Genomic DNA, 19538 nt, shown 5'->3' with positions numbered 1-19538 from the left:
GTTAATATTGATCTTATGAACCTTATCAATCTGCTGCAGATACATTATGGCCATTTCATGCTGTAAGGCAGTTCAAATTTAAATATAACCCTGTAAATTACATTGTATGCATTTCATTTTCAACAATTTCATCAAAATCTGTACAAATATATTTTAGTTTTGTGTGTATCTACTGGAGGTTGAATATTTTCTAAAGGCTCTGCACATTGAGTACATCTTTAATTACTTTGGACAGACACTTCTTCTCAATTTGTGTATTTGTTAAACAGTCTCAGTATACCATCAATCTGGAGACAGTGCTGCATTTTCCTTGTGTACAGGAGAAAATTATAGATATTTTTCAGTTCTCTATTTTATTGTGTTTCCCTGATCCAATGTAACATAGGAAGAAAATAAAGACGGTTACAAGACCACTAACACTTTTCTAGAACTAGGTCACCTTGAGTAAATGAACACAGATGTTTTATGAAATGATCAGCAATCATTCCAGATGTGGACAGTCAGACAGCTTAGGAAACAACACAGTTTGTACTAAGCAGCTTTAATATTGAACACTGAGTCACAGAATACATGCACATACAGAAAATGTGTGACACAAAGCACACCAAGTCATCATTCAGAGAACATATTTGGTTTTTACTGGAAAACCAAACAAAAACAAAATTATAAAAAATAACAGTTGTGTTTCTTATACAATCAACATTTACATATTTTGAGCAGAACTGACAGTAAAAAAAAATGCAACTTCTCAGTTCCAACTTGGTATGCGAAGACAAAATTCAGTACACTCACAAATCAATTGTTTGATCGTTTATTTCTTGACCGTACTTCTCTTTCTCTTTGATCTGTGACGTTAAATAATCTGAACAAATACTCTCCACTGATCTACACCTATCATGTACAACATATAAAGTCTCAGACATACAGACATTCACAATAGTACGAATATTACAAAATAAGGCACAATATTTACAGTCTCAAGCAAAACCTTCAAATCCTGTGAAAATGTTAGTGATCCAGGTTGTCACAGTTTCGATTTTAGGAAGGCTCAGCCTCTCAGTGAAATGTGTACACGTTAGTGTCTATTTGACAGTCTTTGTCCGTAGTGGCTCTGTTGTTCATGACTGAATTAAAAGTGTCTTTATGGCTTCTTTTCACCATACATGATGTTTGAAAAGCTGCGCTCTGACCTCACCTCCTGGTTCCTTCTCTCCTCAGCACCCAGGAGGAAGGTGTAGCACTCACTGTCCATTATTTGCCATACTGTGCCCCTTTCCCCCGTCTTAACCAGTCCCTCCAGGGGGATTGGCTTTTGTCCTGATTAGCGTCTGAACTCCAGGTGGAGGAGGAGGAAGAGGAGGAGGAGGAGGAGGAGGAGGGCTGGCGTGTCCAGGTGGAGGCCGTCCTGCTTGACCTGCGGAAGAAGGACATGCCGTTGGTGGTGGACTTCTTCTGAGGAAGCTCCGACTGCTGCTGGGACCTGAGCTGCTGGTTGATGATGATCTGGATGTCATCCTGAGGAAAGGCGGGGAGGAACAGGAAATGAGCGGGAAGTCTGAGGAGCACAGACTCAGTCTGCTGTCTCATGTTGGAGAACAGCATGTCAACACTGCCCTCACATCATAATCATCTGACAGTATCATATTTAAACACTACTTGATTGTTTATTGTGTTATTATTGTTGCAGTGACCTTTATTGTCACTGCAGATTGGTGTTGCATGCATATATTTTAACATTAACAAGAGTCAATAAATGTATTTTAAATTTTAAACATTTTATAAATACATTTTGTATATTGTGTGCTGACACAGCATCCACACTATTGTTCTTCAGTTCAAAACAGGACTCTTTGGCTTGTATTCAACTTGTTTTTACCTTTTAAACTTTTTAACTTTATTACATTTTTGTTTTTACCATTAAAGTAAGTGGAGAAAGCTTCCAATCCTCTTTAAACTTTCTCTACTTTGAAATGCTAATCCCTCCACATAATTTCAGCTATATACTTTATTGAAACTTTAAAATGTTCACAAGACTTTGGACTATTCAACTTGTATTCAACTTTTTTTTAATCTTTCATACTTTTTGAATTATCACAGCTTAAATGTTGTGCTTTTTAAACTGTTTTTCTGAGTTTATAATGGGGCCTTATGGAGCGGAATGTTCAGAGCTAGAGGGGATGACATCATGGAGTGGAGAGTGAAAAATTATTTTTAACTTGCTCTTACTCCCACAACTTTAACTTCTCATACATAATTTATACACCAAAACATAGACAATTGTGTCCTCTTGCAGTCCATGTAACTACTTAAGCTGTAGGACTTGCAGTTTTTGAAATTTCAGCCTCCAAGCACCAAGAGAGCCCTTCAACTCTCTCATTAACTCTCATGTATTTTGACTCTGACGCTCTTCAGCAGAATCAGAAATGTGAGGACTCTTTAATCTACCATTTCTCTGACATTTGTAACTTTATCCTCACATATTATATATCAAAATCTTTAGCAAATCCTTACGATGCTCATGGTGCAAACAGTTCTCCCTCTGTCTATGCCTTTCACTCTCTCCCTCTCTCTTGAATCCTCTTCAACCTCTTTTAATAATTCCACTTTTAAATACGTTTCTGCATTTCAGCCGTCAGCAGCCCCACTGCACTTTCAGCAGGAAATGCATTTTCTAGGTCTTATTGTCAATAAATCCCATGAAAACACCTGAACCAGCAATGAAGTGATACTACTATATTGCCTGTGTAGCCAAATCTGATACTGTAGCTGTTTCCAAAAACAATCAGTAAGACACAATGTGACATGTTCCTTCAAATAATCACTAGATCACCAAATGTTAAAATAGTTAAAACAGTTGAACTATTTACTCCTGTTTGAGTAATATTTGGTAAAAACCACAGTGCCCAGTTGTTTTAGGAAATTACTGACTTTAAAAAACAACAACAAAACGATATATTTGTGTCATAAGTATAAACTAATAGGTTTAGAGCTAAGAGCCACAGATAGGCTGCAGCCGTAAAGTATTGTGAGATGGACTAACACAGTAGTTCCCAACCATTTTCCTTAGGATTATCATGCTGTAAACTGACAACTGTACATATTTTTATTAAAATCAAAAAGGCCTTGCGACCCCCTTTGAAGCTTTGATGACCCCTTATGGGGATCCCGACACCCAGATTGGGAACCACTGGACTAAAACATTGTTGGTTTGTTCTCTCATGAGATGTGTTGACAATAAAAAAAAAATAGAATATCAACAGCCTCATCCTTTGCTGAGGAGGTTACTTTTACAACCCTGTTTGTGAGTCTTTTAGAGTCTTTTAAAGTAAACTTTATTTCTATAGCAACCAGATTTACAATGTAAATGTAGATTCAGCAGATCTGATACTGAAGCTAAAACAGTAAAACAGCCTGACTGCACTGCAGATCAAAACTGTTTTTGCTGATCCTCTGTCTAACTGATTTGTACATGGCTCGTAAATATTCCTGTAAATTTCTGTATAGTTTTTATTTGTGGACCTACACAGAACGTATTCTTCTTCCATCTGTAAATAAGGAAATGCATTTTTAGATTGTTTGCCTTTGATACCAGTCTATATCTGTATATACAAGACATATGTATTTGTAAAACTCTGTTTATGATTTATTTATGATTTATATTTCTGATCATTATTTTTATTATTATTATCAATAATTATTATTGTTTTCACAAATATTATAATAATTCTGCTTTCAGCCACCAAATGTGATTGAATCAGTGTTTTGGTTTGAATATTATCTGCATTATCTCCATCAAAACACGAGAGATCAGACCCTCCGGCAGATGGCTCGGCTTGGCATAGTGACTCAGCAGCAGAAGGACTCACAGACAGAGACACCTGTCGTTCATATCCCTCCAAACTGACGAGGCTGAGAGAGATATGGCTGCCTTTGTCCTTGACCTCCCACTGAGGACACCAAACTTAAATACAACCGTCTCTTGTCTGGTCAGATTATCACTAAAACTGCAGACAGCGTGCCTCAAACGGTGATTTTTCCGTTATGATGCAGATCTTAAAAGGTGCAAATTAACTGTATTAATGAAGGATTTCATGAAGCAGGAGATCTGTTTACAGATTCCAAGGCAACGTAAGAGATGGTTTAACGACGTTTAGGCTACCGTAGACTGGATGGGAGGACAAAAAGTTCTACAGAGAAAAGGGGACCTCACCTGCCACGCCTCCAGTTCCTGTGACAGCTCCAGTTTACGTTGGATGGCTTCTAATAACTGGTTGTTCAGAGACATCATGTCATTTTTACTTCTCTCCAACTCGGCCTCCATCAGGTTTTTCCTACCAAGAAAAGATGAAACCTCTTCAGTCACATTACAGATAGAAGAAATGTCATGTTCAAACTCATGACTGTGGCTCCAAGAGTAGCTTTCTATAAGAAAATAATTAATTCTGTCTCTCACATACATTCACCTTTATTGATTTTGTTTTCTGAATAATCAACCCAAAATTAGCAGAATTATTTGAGATGAAAGACAACAATAGTTGTTCTTTAAAACAAACGTAAACAAAAAGGAAGGAAGGAACTTAAAGACATCTGAATATATTGGATATTATGATTTGCATTGAAATTATTGAGAAAAATAAATGAGATTCTCACTTGGCTATGGCTTCATCTCGGTCTCTGATGGCCTGTTGGACGACTTCAGCCTGCTCCTGTATGCTCTGCAACTTCTGCCTCAGCTCAGTGTTTTCCTGCTGCAGCTGGACGTTCTGCAGGAGGAAGAAATTAACTGACTGAAGACACTGCTGCTCTGAAGAGGTTTCTGCCTTCCAAGGACTTGCAACAATCATAAAAGTTCCCTTTAAAAATTCTATTTCGTTATGTTTAATCTTTTGATTTCTCTGTACCTTGAGCCATAAACTTTCAAAAAGTTTGAAAAATAGAAATTTTAAATGGAACATTTAACAGGGTTGTTAGTGCTTAGAGGTTTTTTGGACATGAAACGTGCATGTGATTTGCACACTGATTGTTGGACTAAAGCAGTGGTTCTTATTTATAATAAGTACCCACTGACATTTATGGTAGAGGAAAGGCTATATCAAGAGGTTCAATACAGTGTCTGATTTATTAAACATCAACCTTGTTGTAACTCATTAAGATTCATCCCATCAAAGCTTGATTTTCCTGATACTGATGGTATATTTTGGGCCATGTTCTCTTGTGTTTTTCAGCTGTATTGCTGCTACGTTTCAACCACAAATCCATTTTCTTGATTTTTGCCATTCAATATCAAAACTGGCTTCCCACTAACAGTGAACATGATGGCCTTGTATTGCAGTTAACAATTTGAAAATAGGAATATCGAATGTAAAATGTGGTTTATTGAACTTACAGTTACATTTTTTATTGAACTTAATGTAGTGTAATTATTTTTTTAATTATGCATGACTATAAATGTACCCTTAGGCGTGTTTTGAGAAACACTGCACTAATGTGACAAAAGTTAAGTTGCAATTTATCACAAAAAGAAAAATTAAAAACTCTTGGATGTCATTTGTGATTAAAACTAATGCAATGCAAAATGTATGTTTAAATTTAAAGTGAAGCGATGCAATATTATTTATTATTCATCCCAATGAAAGCTGGTAGCAAGCAGTAATTTTGAGGTGAGAAAGAATCAAACATATCTTCAGTAAGAATGCTCTCAAAAGTTACTGAATCTTTTCTGTGACACTAAGATGGATTACAGCGAGGTCAGTACTGACACAACCAAACCCTAAAATAATGGGCCTCTATGGGTGTTCGTTCACCGCTGGGTTACCTGATCTCTCAGCTCCTGTGCTGCTCTCGGATTCCCACACTGATCACCCGTCCTGTCGACAAAAGCGCGATTCAGCTCCTGGGACGGAGACATTAACAAAGAGATCAGGTGTCGGCCGTGCATTTCTCAGAGATTTACACCAGAAGGAGTTTCTGTGGCGTTGGCCTATTTGCACGGAGCTCCGAGGAGAGGAAGGGGAGGGCAGTAATATTTAGTTACAGTGATAAACGCCTGTTACTGGTCTGAATGGAATACAAGCACCATGAGACACAAATGGACAATTGTATATGCTTGCCTGTGGCTAAAAAAGAGACTTAGCAAAGCATGTAAAACCTATAAGTTGCAACAATTCACTGGCATCCATTGCATAAACAAGGACGCACAGTTCCTCGGCATGGTCCAGTGAATCGGTGCTACAGTGGCTCTAACAGCCACTAGAGGGTGGATGTGAGTAAGTGGATGACTATGTGAGTACAGCTAATAAACACCTGTGTTTCTAGCCTTTATCGATCAAGCAAATGTATTCATAAACCTACTGTGTGGCACAAAGGACATATATACTCTATATATTTATATGATAATGATATAAGAGTTATAAACTCTAAAAAGCTACAGTGTAGTGTTCCTGTCTTCCTTTGATTTCAAACAACAATGTCAGCCTTTTGTTTTGCATTTCCTCTAGTATCGCTCACCTGAGGGCTGGATGCCTGTGCCAGGGTTTGGGCCACTCCCTTCAGCTGATGTAGCATGGCTTTCAGGTCCTCCTGTTGATCCACGACCTCTGACCTCCCTGAGCCGTTCAGTTCCTGCGTCAGTGGGAGCAGTAACTGAAGGATAGAGCCCATTTCTTGCTTCATCTAAGCAGAACAGGAGAAGAAGCCTTTATGTTAATTATGACTCTCAAAAGTCCATCCTAACTATTAACTTTATGTTTTCATGGCCAGATATGAGTAGTTTGAAGTGTTGAATAACTCTCACAATAACTGTTATAGCTTGGTGGCTGCTACTGTATGAGTGGCCTACATTAAAAGAGCTAATGTTTCAGATGTTTTAATGAAAAATGACTGATCACTGACTCAAAAACTGGGTCACAAACAAGTATTAAAGTATTTATTTCCCCCTTTCTCCTTTCAGCCTGCCTTATGTTCTCTTTACACCTATTACATCTTGAGTGACATCAAGTATTTACACACTGGGAGGAGCAAGCATTACCTCATCACTTTATTTAACTTCCTTGAGTCAAATATATCACATCATGACACCGATCTCATGATAACTTAAAAGATATCGTAAAAGGCTGATTTTCATACGATGGAAGAGATACTCTATGATATCTTATGATGTAGACACACATGTGTAAACGTGCGCTGAAAGCTGTAAAACGGGGAAACTCTCCTACAATGTGGCTATGACAAACAGGAAATGTGGCGAGTGACTCATGAGTGCAGTTATAAATCTAATTTTCCTGCTGGAACAAAACAATAACAGTAGACACCAGGAGAGTGAGAATTAGAAGATCTGGCCTCACTGTCAGTTTTCCTGTTCCCTCCCAGACATAATTTAGACAACGAGTCTCATCTAATAATTCTTTGTGGCGTCTTCACTTCACTGAAAATCTGTCAAATCGCACCTTCTCCTCGCAGCGTGTATTTGCTTCAAACACGAGTCACAGTGTCACAGAGAACTTGCACAAAATGTTCTGTCAGCATGTTCCTCTCACTACAACAACATGCCTAAAATTCAACTTACAGACGATGTTTCTCTGGTGCTGTCTGTTGTACTGTTTATATATATTATTTATATATGTATTTATATAAGTTTAGAAAAATAATAAGTCTTTATTATTCAACACATTCTTCATTCTGGTCAAACCCAGTGCTTACATGACCCACAATGCAACTGTACCACTGTCAGTTCTGTCTGGGATTCAGGTGTGTTATGCTAGTAGCGGTTAATGTAGTCTCCACGCCTACAGATTTTTTCTATTTTCAAACTTTTCAAACATCACTTAAGGCAATTTATCACACTTGACAGAGCAGAGCTTCCTCTGCAGCCACTTAAGGCTTTATACACATATATTTCGACGTATGCAGTAGTACTCCCTTTGATGAGTTCCCTTTTACCGTTAATACCCTTTTTCTTAATTCCCAAATGAGTCCGATTGAATGAGGATCATTTCAGATGCACAATGTTAAAAACACTGAAGTCTGACTGTGTAATCTGCTCCAGTCCTGCTTCTTCAGTACCTCGTCTTTGCTGCATCCCAGCTCTGCCATCTCCAGGCTGCTCTCCAGCTCGGACAACAGGGAGGCGTCTCCGTGACTCCTGGCTTCCTGCAGGGAGACCTCCTCCTGAAGCTCCTCCACCTGGACCTGCAGCTGCTGCGAGCGACCCCGCGCCGCCTCCACCTCCTGCCACGCCTCAGCTAGCTGAAAATACAAGGAGGTACACACCAGAGTTATTATAGTTTTGTAATTTTAAATCATTTTTGTTTTCAGTTGAGTTTAGTTTCAGTTTCCAGAATGGGTGTTGCTGGTTTCAGTTTACGTTTTATTGTTTAAAAATGTTTAGTTTTAGTTTAGTTTTTATTAGTTTCAGTATTATAGTTTTGTTTTGTTTTTTTGTCAGGGGCAAGACTTAAGAAGAAAAGCTCAGATGAAGAGATCTCAGTCTCCATAAACACCACCGCCTCCTCATGTTGTTGTGTTGACAAAACTCACAAAGAATAAAACTAAAGACATTTCCTCTAGCTTATATTCCCCTTTTATTTTAGTTAGTTTTAGTTTTTTTCTAAAGTCTAGTTTTTAATTTTTATTTCCGTTTGAAAATACCCAGTTTTTTCCCACATAGTTTCAGTTTTTAGTTCAGTTGTAGTTAACTGTAATAACCTTGGTACTCATGCATGAACACACCCGCAGGCACAAATGTGAGTCTGAGGTTAACAACAAGTACAACATATGATATAGATTATGATAAAACAACATTATGAATCCTCAGATTCTACTGATGGTAAACAGAGAGAGATGAACACGATAACACAAAAGTAATTTTACCCAAGATCATGTGAGCTTTTTAAAATGAGACACATGAGACATGTGTCATGAGACACTCGTGTAAATATTTCCACTAACGCTCAGTGCGAGAAAAATCCTGACGTGCTAGATTCCAGCCTGCGGCCCAACATGAAACTGAACGAACAAGAGTGGAATCCAGAATTGCGGGTGAAAGTTACAATGACGGGGATGAGGTGATTGTTTAGCAATGCTTTCCACAATCCCGTCGAAACCCAGGCCGCTAGGCAGGGAGCAGAAAATCCCTTTGTTATTGAGGTTCTTTCATTCATACACCACCCGCTCTGAGCTGCTTTGTGCTGCCTTGTCCGCGTGTGTTTCAGCACAAGTGTGTAATGTATTTGTATATGTACCTGCTGGCTCTGCTGCTGGTTCAGTTGGTCATGCAGAGCCAGACGTGTGTGTAAGGAGGCCAAAGTTGCCCTCAGCTCAGTGTTTTCTTGACACACAGTCTCCAAACGCTCCTCCAGCACCTGTTCCTTCTGGGTGAGACGCAGCGCCTGAAAAACACACACAAACATCTTAAATATGACCCAAAAAAAGTTTTTTATATTCTTACTTACTCTCACTATTCCCTTGCATCATACCTCCTAAATCCACCTGTGAGTGTTTTTCTCTGTTGAAAGTGTAAAAATGAAGCAGGTACTTTATTTCCTTTAATGTGGGAATGTTTGTTTCTCTATTTTGGAAACGAGTAACAAAAAGTATTGAAGAGCCAGAAACCATTTGCCAGAATCTCCCCAGTTGTGTTTATTAGGAGACAGCTCTCTTCTACCACCAGGTATATCCAAACAAGAATTTGGGCTTGCATTGCCTTTACTGATACACAAAGGAAGAGTCAGACAAAGCCTGATTTTGCTGTTAAAATGAATGATGGATGTTTTGAATATTTAATAATCATCAAGGGAGGGTTTGTGAAGTTTGGTCTCATTGTTTAAATTAATATAAAGATAAAAACATAATAGCAAGTAAAAATATATATTTTATTGTGAAAATGTGCTGCCCCATCTTTACGCTGTATTTATGCTGTACTTTCATCTTTAATTTGAATGTTTTTTTATCTTGTTTTTTTTCTATTGGCTTCTTTTGTATATTCAGGTTTGCACCTGTTTGCTTCGGAATCGAAGACCCTTTTATTGCTTTATAAAGCTCTGAATGGTCTCAGTCCTATTTATTAAAGCCTATGAACCCTCATCTGACCTTTGTTTGTATGAAAAGTGCTGTACAAAAGTGTGATTGATTCTGTTTCTTCTGTTCTTCAGTGTTTTATTGTCTTTATTCTTGTGTTGCATTGTGTTCTTTCTGTATTGGAAAAGTTAACTAACAAAACTGAAACACAGAAACCTTCAGCCAAAAGTTAATGACAGTATAACGAAGTGAATGCAACAAGAAAAATGAACTGGTAAATGCCAACAGCCTTGGTGCAGTGTGTGAGTCTGTGTGAGTACACGATGCAACATTTAGGCTTAGCTCTGGTTTTAGCATTTCGAGGTACACAGTGTGTGTGTTTTGTGCTTGGTAGTTACCTGCTCCCTCATGGCACTGATAAGCTCCTCATCCTGCGGCCTGTTGTGGCTTCCTTTTTGTTGGAGCTCCTCTTTCAGAGCCTGCAGCTCACTGGACATGGCTCTCTCCACCTCCATCGCCTACACACACAAACACACACCAGAGAGAAATCACACACACGAGATTCACAAATGGAGTAAAAAAAAAAAAAAAAAAAAAAAGCATTTGAATTTCAAGGACAGTCTTCTTTAGTGCATTTTATTTAGACTTGAGGGGGGGGGGGTTACAGTGAGTTAGAGCTAGAAACCAAACTATTTAAAAGAAGAGTAGAATCATACGTTTGCATCAGTCAACTTGAAACTCCAAAACAAAGCTCGCCTGAGGCCTGAGCTTTAAGAGAGCCGAGACCACAATCTTGAATCTAAAAATAACCAAACATACAGCAGGAGGTGAAATCCTGTAATCTAGACCCAGAGGAGAAGGAGCATACTATGATACCTGCCTGAAAGGTGGGGATTAGATGACTAAAATTAAACATCTGTTGCTGCAGCCCTTGCAGCACAAGGAGAATAAGAGATGGTTTTCTTTACTGTCCTTTGAAGAACTGCTTATGGTTACATTATGTTCCCAAGCTCCCAGCGGGGTCTATAAAAAAAATCTGAGTCTCACAAGATGATTAAAGGGAGGACAAAACTGTGTTCATTTTTTTTTACAACTTTTTAGCTTTTTGCTTGAAATACGGATATATTACCACCACCTCAGACCTTTAAAAGTCCGTCAGATAAAATTATCTGGGAAGAAAATCTGTTCATACGTCCTCACATAATCTAAGATGTGGCTTCACAATACATATTGGCTTATTTTAAAAAGATACCCTGGAGAGTTTTTGACCTTGTAGTGCTATAGAACAACGTTTTTTACAAGTGGGTCATTGTTTTGTTTTGTTTTTGTATCACAGGCAACTTCACGCAGCAACACAATGCACAATCTTGCTGATGGCTTCAAGCTCTTCAACTGTAATGAGCCAGAATCGTGGCAATGTGCCATCTAGCTATATAGCTAGAAAACATGGACCTAAACAATAAGACTTAAAGGTCCAGTGTATAACATTGAGGAGGATCTATTGGCACAAATGCAATATAATATTCATAAGTGTATTTTCATATAATCACCTGAAAATAAGAATTATTATGTTTTTGTTACCACAGAATGAGTCTTTTATATCTACAGACACTGCGGGTCGCCTTCCATGGAGCCCACTTCTGTAACCGAACAAGAAGCAACACGAGTCCAGTGATCACTCATCCATCAAAAGCACAGAAGACATCAGCCAATCACTGGATTTCTCGTTTATGTTGTCATGTCTATCAAACATAAGATGATTTTGAAACTCTAACAAACTAAACAAAACTCCTTTGGCCTGCTGTTGGCACCAGTTCTGAAGCCCCAGTGAACACACCAACCAGTCGCCCTCCCAATCCCCCCAGACCCCCGTTCTACAGTTCCCCTTACTCAGCAGTTTGGCGGGCCCCTGTCAGGTCCCATCACAACCACATAATACAAGATGAAAGGCCGGCCTCCGTGGCAGATGGAGCAGAGGGCATCTTGGTCTTGTCTGTGACATCATCATGCCACATTAGACAACAATGTGGCAGAGGGTAAACTTGGACATCACGAGGATGAAGCGGAGGGGGACAGCTTGTGTGTGTGTGTGTGTGTGTGTGTGTGTGTGTTCGAAGGAGCTCACAGAGGAAGTGAGGCAGGCGTGAGGGCTAAATTAGTGGGAAGTGTGTGTGTGACAAGAGTAAAGCCGGCACTGATGGACAAAAACAAAACCTAGCATGCAGACACACTATGAGGAGAAGAGGGGTGGGGGGTGAACGTTCGCCTCCATGAGTCGTCGTTACTGCTGCCTCGTCTCGTCAACACGGGCCCCTTCCACAATAGAGGCAGCGACCCACTGAGAATCACCAAAACAGGAGTGGAAGGAGGACGCTCCATTTGGTAGAGACACAAAGATGATATCCCCTCACACGGCCCCCCAAGCCTCAGGCCTTCACCAACCCAAACACTGAGGTATCTAACAGCTGACTACCCAAGCTGCAGCCGAGCCCCTTGGGGAGTGCGCAGAAAGGACGGCTCTCCCCTGGGATGATGGGATGTTTGGGTATGAGGGGCGACATCAAAGGAGCAAATGAAAGATTTATATCTCTCCCCAATGTATATTGTCTTTGCCTTTTTGTCTGTGAGCTGCGTGATGCTGGTAGAGGGTAGCAAAGGTCATGGGGTATCGCCTCAATTCAGGCATCTCCTTTTACAATAACGGAAATCTACAGTCAGGGATTTGTCATGGCCGTCCAATAACACACCGCGTTCCACGGCCAGGGAAGGAGATCATGTGACGCTGGGTGGGAAGCAGGAGGTGGAAATGTAACAGAGGAAAGACCAAATCACCAAATAGCTCGTTAACACCCAGTCTGCACTTACTGATAAAAAAAACTTACTGATTTTGGGTGGACAAAAAATTGATTCATCTGCCTATTCTTTTTTTGAATGAATCAATCATTTAGAGGAGGGTCTTAAACTCAAACTGGCTTGGGGCCACAGCTGGTAATGTCATTTCATAGGAGGTCCACTTCAACATTCAAGTGCTATAAGAAAGCGCAATATTCAGAAAATATTACCATTACCAATGTAATACTTAACAAAATAAATGCAAACAGCAGGTTCTATACAAATTATATCTTAATTTTAAATATACATCTTAACAGCAACAACTGAGGGCCTGAAATGTGTTCTTATCAACCAAAGGGGTCACTGTGGGGTTGTGAGAAATTATAAGAGGCATGTTTCACCATTTTCTGACATTTTCGGACAAAATAATGAATCAAGACAATAACTGTCAGACTTCTCTAAAGGGTTGCAGCCTGAAGAAAATGTGAGAAAACACCCATCACAGTTTCTCAGAATTCTGACAAAAAGTCCAAAACCTCCAAACATTCAGTTCACTATCAGGTTTCAACAATAAGGCATTAAATCATCACATTTAAGAAGCTGAAGCCAGCAAGGTTTTGGTAGTTTTGCTTGAAATGATGCCTAATGATTTATTTATTTATCTTTCTGCTCTGTGTCGAGTGTTTGCTAATCTGGCTTTAATATCACACTTTTGGAAAGTCTAGTTATCGATACTCTTATTGAAGAACTGTGATCATTCAGATTCAATATTGACTGTAGCATATTGAATCAGAGTAGCTAGTGTAAACATAAATTACAATAACCAAAACTGTGCATGACTAATGGTTAAACTGAGTCCAAACCAATGTCCTGAACTTGTGTTTTTTGATTTCTGCCCAAGAAACAGACTGAATATTATCAGTATTTCCAGCTTATCATCCGATAATCAAACTCCCTTTCCAGTCAGGCATTTCTTTCAGTAGAAGTGTTTGTATGGCAAATTTCTAACACACTGATAATTTCCTTGCACAAGAGTCAAACTAAACTGATCTTTCCTTCGGTGGAAATCAGTCATAACCTGCTGGTTCTTCAGACTTAATCCATCTCCTTGTTAAACATTAACAATGAGAAAAAAGACAAACTCATTAGCGTTCTCATATTGTCTTTTAGTTGCAGGAACGATGATATTTGCAATGTAATCAGAAGAAAAACACCCTGACATCACTCAACACTCCCTGATATTGTAACACCTACTTTTCCTACAACTGTCTAAACAGTCAGCCCTGAACCATGTGACGACCTGGCACACAACAACATTGTTTTTACGCGGCCGCTTCCTCAAATGCACCAGCATGGAGAGTCACAGCAAATCTTTCCTCTCTTTGCTTTGCTGTTGGTGGTAAGCGTGATGAATTCTTTTTCTCTCTCAGGTTTCTGTGGTGCGATACAGACAGCCCTCCTCCAGATTCCTGTCATACTCTGGTTACACTCTCACAATCAGGATATAGTGTTTCAAGGTCTTAGAAACCTGCTGGAGCTTCATTATGTGTACACTCACTGTCTATAAGAGACAGACTTTTTTTAACGAGTGAGAATGACTACCTGCCTCCTATGACAGACATTTTTTGAGACACATTTTAGAGGGGAAAAACTAACCAATTAACAATATGGCGGCCGATATAGTGAATTTTTGAGCTGGAACAGACAATTTTTTGGCTATGCAAAGGTACTCACAACATTTTGTTAAGAAAAAAATGGCAAATATTGTCCAAATTCGTATATTTACTGGCTTTCTTAGATAGCAAACTGAATATCTTTGGGTTTTGTGCTGTTGGTCGGACAAATCAAGACATTTGGAGACGTCCCCTTGAGCTCTATAGGAACTTGTGACTTTCTCACTGCTGACCTACTGAAGCCCGATCAGGACACAGAACGAAATGCCCTGCTCCAGCTGTAACTGTGGGAGCGCCTGTATAAACACACATAATGACACACATACAGACACAACTCACCACAGCAGGCAGTGGCACAACAGACACGACAGCACCCTTCACCACGTTAGACATTGAGCTTCTTCACACTTTCTCCAACACATTCGCTCTCTCTTCCTCTGGCTTTTACAACCACACAGAGTCCAGAGTTACCCATGTCGGATGCTGGGAAGCCAAATTAAACATTTTTCCAGCTTCCTCCTCCTCGAACAGCCCAAACTGAGATAGCACCTTTTATCTAAATTGACTTTTTCCTGAACTTCTAGGGAGTCTGCCTTCCTCAGTAAGTCCCTCAGCCTGGCTGAAGAGGGGGAAAGACATTCACAGTTCCTGATTCTGCGGACCTTGACTCATGAGGGGGAGGAGGTGGATTCATTTTTAACTTTGCAAACTCAGGTTTTAATTTTTTAAACAACACAAGGAGCTGCTCTACTAAGTAATCAGTCATCTGTAACGTAACAGCGTCATGTTTAGTAAAACATTTCTTACTTTCTCAGGCTGGAAAAGTACTCAAGGTTGTCCAGCTGTGTGATCCAATCAGATCCTCCATGTTAACTGATAAGAGGCTGTAAAATATGTCATCGGTTTGATTTCCCTCCCAGTGTACATGTCTTCCTTAGGATCAAACACTGAACATCATAAATATTATATAAGTATAGTACAGATGAGTCAGCCCTATGCCGTCAGTTATTGTGTCCATTACGTCATTCAAGTATCTACATGACTAACGTTATGTGTCTAAATAACACTGGATCTAGTTAAATAGATTATAAAATATCTCACATCTCATATTCAATGAAGCTAAATGGATTCATGGTTATGAAACTAACTGTTCAGAAAAACACAGTTTGCTAAAGCTCAAGGTGAACTATTTCAACCAACAGTAAAAAAGAAAACCTAAAGATATTCAATTCACAATGATACAAAACAAGAGAAAGCAGAAAATGCTCACATTGGAGAAGTTCCTGCATTTTTGCTCAGAAACAATTAATTAGTGTACACTTACAGAATTATTTTCTCATGGTCAGCTAATTTGTAAGAAAATCGATAAATTGTTTCAGCTCTATTCTCAGAAAATTCTCATAAATTCTAATAAACATAAACGTCTTCCAGGACTTTTCTACAAGTCCTCCCTCTGTCCCAGATCTAAAATCAAATCATGGCACTCACTTCTACTCCCCCTTTTGTTTACATATCATTTCCATTCTGCTCCAAACTGGCAAGGATCATTTGCCTGTAGCCAACAACCCAGACTTTCTTTCATAGCTACTGCCTCTCTCCTGCTCAGATGAAAAACTTTCTTTCAATTTTTAATCAGAACTTGTATGTGAAAGCATTTTGCCATGGCCTTGCTCCATAAAGTCTATAAACAGCCTGAGAGTCTGGCCTTGCTTTAGAGCAGATGTGTCAGACTTGACACCTGAGTGGTTTGCAAAGAACATTGAGTTTCAGCACGCGGATTGGGTGACAGACCTTCTTATCTAGTTGGACTCAGACCAGCTGCTTTGGATCCACAGCTCAGGTGTTTGTTTCACGGTAGCTCGGTTACCTTTATTTGATCGCAGCTCTATCAGTTCATGAGATGCAGACATTAATTCAAACCTATCTGCCTGTGGGGACTCACCGTGTTGAGCTGCTCCCTGAGTCTCTGAGACTGCTCGCTGTGCTCTAGCTCAGCCCGACTCTTGTCCCTCTCGGCCTCGCTGAGGGCCAAGGTCAGCCGCTCCACCTGGGCGCTCAGCTCCCTCACATCCCTCTCCAGGTCCCCCACTTGGCTCTCCCACTGGGACTGGCAGCCCTCCAGCTTCTGCCGCAGCTCATGCCTGCCCTGCTCCAGCTCCTGCACAGGAGTTGAAAGATTAATGTCAGTCATAATTTCTACATTTATACAATCCATTGGTTTGAGATTGCTTAGAAATGCCTTATCACCAACAGGTTGTTACACTATTGACGTTTTATTTCGAAAAAGGAGTTTCAGTTTTCAGTTTTCTTTGCACCTTACCTACCTATTTATCTTTTTTATCTTTCTATCTACGTATTTTATTCTATTGTTGTATTTTATTCTATTGTATTTTATTGTATTTTAATGTACCTGGCTGCTATGACGACCCAAACCCCTCTGAGGATTAATAAAGTCTATCTATCTATCTATCTATCTATCTATCTATCTATCTATCTATCTATCTATCTATCTATCTATCTATCTATCTATCTATCTATCAGTTACGAAATGTACCAACAAGCCTCATTCAGAGCTGTAAAGGATCATGGGAAATGTATAACAGCAGGAATCTGGATGAAAATGGTGTATCTGGGGTTGCACTGAGAATTTATAGTATTTATGTCCTAAATATCAGTCAATGTGTTGCAGATTAAGACAGAAACATAATCTACAAATAATTTGATAACTGATTAATAGTTTGAGTCATCTCAATTGTAAGGATTCTCTCTTTGTTTTTGTCTAGTGTGACAGTAAAAAAGATCTTTAAATCTAAAATCTTGAGCTTAAGGAAATGTTTTTTTTTAATCAAATTAATTAATTGACAAAGTCATCAAAACATTAATCCATAATTAAAGTATGAATTGCTGCCTTTTAATATGTATCTCTTGCAGATTATGTCAGTATCTCACTCTTGCCACATCTTTATCTTTGCACTTTGTAAAGTTCTTGTCACATAACACCATGTCTTAGTTTTGCCCCGACTCTGTGATTTAAGACACAGATCCACCTGATAAGATTAAAGATTGAACATCTGAAGGAGACATCAGCATTCACCCTGAGAAGAGTAATGAGGCCATTATTCAGTCTGTCGTCGGGAGTGAGACAAACGCCTGTGAAACCTCATTTCACCTGCTGCCTCTTTGCTGTAAAGTTGGATTTATTTATTGTTTTGTAGACATGTATTAAATGTGGAGAATCATCACTAAGTCACACACAGACACTGTGACCAAAATTCATACAGTTTCGAATTTTATTTAGTTTTTAATTTTAGTTTTAGTTTTAGTTAGTTTCCAGAGTGGTTTTGTTCGTTTCAGTTTAATTTTTATCACTTTCAGTATTAGTTTGTTGTTTATTATAATATCTGGGGTTATTGTAAGAAGTTCAGAACAGGTATTACAATACAAACAGTGTCATGTAGACATCCCAGTCTCAATATGCACCAATGCCTCTTCATACTTATGTTGACAAATTTGACCAAATTGAGAAAGTCTCAAAACTAAGACATATATTCCAGTTAGTTTTCTAAAGTCTAGTTTTTATTTTTATGTCAGCTGACTAGTTCTTAATTTAGTTTTAGCTAAATGTGATAAACCTGACTGCAGTTCTCCACTTGTATTAACTGCTGATGTCTCATTAGGAGCTGGAGGTTTTGATTCTACAGCAGCAAGCTGCCCACTTCGTTCCCAACCTGTGAAGATTGCCAGAGAAACATTTAAGCTGGAAATGCTTTTGTAGTCGCTGGAACAACACAAGAGCGAGAGACAGTACAATGAGAGCACAGAGGCATGAACCCACCATGAACACTAACTGACCCTTCTGCCTGTTTACACCACAGTATGTGAATGACAGCTGCTTTGGTAATAATACAAAAGATTCCCCATAAATATCTAATATAATGATTATTAGATTTACAATGTAGTTTGTAATAAATGTAATAATGTAGAGTCTGATCTGTATGATTGTACTATTGTACTGTATACATTGCTCTCTATTATCACAGTTACAACTGGGTGTATTTGTCATATATTTACCATATAGCTGAATGAAAACACTCTTATCTCTATGCTCAGTATACAAAACAAACAGTGGAGTATATTCACGACACTGGATTAAATGTGTTCCCACAGTCTGATATTGAGCGTTATAATTTCAGAGTTTACATGAAAACAAAAGGAAACTTCATTTCATTTCCACCCGCCCGCTTGCAACCTCAGCAGCAACACGTCGTCAACCCTTTTTCAAACCACATATTAACCCTCAGAGCTTCATTACACACTATAATGTACAACCATCCTCTGTATAATAAGAGTTTACAGATGGGTTACTTACCTCCAGCTTGTCTGCGTATTGTTCATGAAGTTTGTCGCTCTGATCTTTGAGCTGACGGTTTTCCAGGAGCAATGCGTTTCCCAGCTGGGCTGCCAAAATAACCTCTTCCTCCTTTTGTTTCAAAGCAGCCAGAAGTTCACTGGGGTCTTGATAATCTGTTATTTCCTCCGCTCCATAGTCGAAGTAGAAATCCTCCTCCAGGTCCATGCTCTTGGATTTGAAGCTCCATTCATCAAGTCGATCCATAACCGAGAGTTAACTCAAACCTCCTGAATAAATAAATAAACAAATAGTGTGTGTTTGTTTTTAAAGTAAACTCTGGATTAGTGGCATATATGTGTGAATAAGATCCATAATTGAGAGCTGCTGCTGCTGCTGCTCTCTCTCTCTCTCTCTTTCTCTCTCTCTCTCTCTCTCTCTCAGTGGGTGCAGTTGAGTGTCTGAGCTACACAGTGAAAGTGGGCCGGTCCGTCTGTCAGCTGCAGATGACTGTCTGTCTCCAGGGGGAGTTTCCTCCAGTCACCTGAGCAACTGTTACCATCCCACTGTCAATAATAAGCACACAGACACCTGTCCTCATCATCCAGGGCTCACCATCTGCTTTATGATGGGAAAAAATGACACTGAGTGAGCATAGCAACGCCTGTGTG

At 39.3% G+C, this 19538-nt stretch overlaps 1 protein-coding gene across 1 annotated transcript; it reads right to left on the bottom strand.

Annotated features, from left to right (window-relative positions):
• Positions 1-525: 525 nt before the first annotated feature.
• On the bottom strand, positions 526-19347 carry si:ch211-235m3.5 (BICD family-like cargo adapter 1). Its single transcript, XM_051397706.1, has 10 exons — positions 18889-19347; positions 16462-16677; positions 10413-10532; positions 9240-9386; positions 8062-8244; positions 6508-6672; positions 5816-5893; positions 4651-4763; positions 4211-4331; positions 526-1515 (listed from the first exon to the last, which is right to left on the bottom strand). Exons 1-10 carry the CDS (start codon positions 19132-19134, stop codon positions 1252-1254), a joined length of 1653 nt encoding a protein of 550 aa, XP_051253666.1. The 5' UTR covers positions 19135-19347; the 3' UTR covers positions 526-1251.
• Between the last annotated feature and the right edge of the window lie 191 nt (positions 19348-19538).

The sequence above is a fragment of the Dicentrarchus labrax genome, unplaced genomic scaffold (assembly GCF_905237075.1).
Source record: "Dicentrarchus labrax unplaced genomic scaffold, dlabrax2021, whole genome shotgun sequence".
Taxonomy (NCBI): Eukaryota; Metazoa; Chordata; class Actinopteri; family Moronidae; genus Dicentrarchus; species Dicentrarchus labrax.
The sequence above is the reverse complement of the archived record's forward strand: the minus strand, read 5'-3'. Positions and strand labels throughout refer to the sequence as shown.

What these genes read in the sequence shown, in the direction of transcription:
- si:ch211-235m3.5 (XM_051397706.1), bottom strand. Translation starts at nt 19,134, where the DNA reads ATGGATCGACTTGATGAATGGAGCTTCAAATCCAAGAGCATGGACCTG. An exon ending in ACCAGCAGCAGAGCCAGCAG is followed by an intron (nt 8,245 to 9,239) that starts GTACATATACAA and finishes TTGTATTTTCAG; the next exon opens with CTAGCTGAGGCGTGGCAGGA. An exon ending in CACAGGCATCCAGCCCTCAG is followed by an intron (nt 5,894 to 6,507) that starts GTGAGCGATACT and finishes TCTCCGTCCCAG; the next exon opens with GAGCTGAATCGCGCTTTTGT.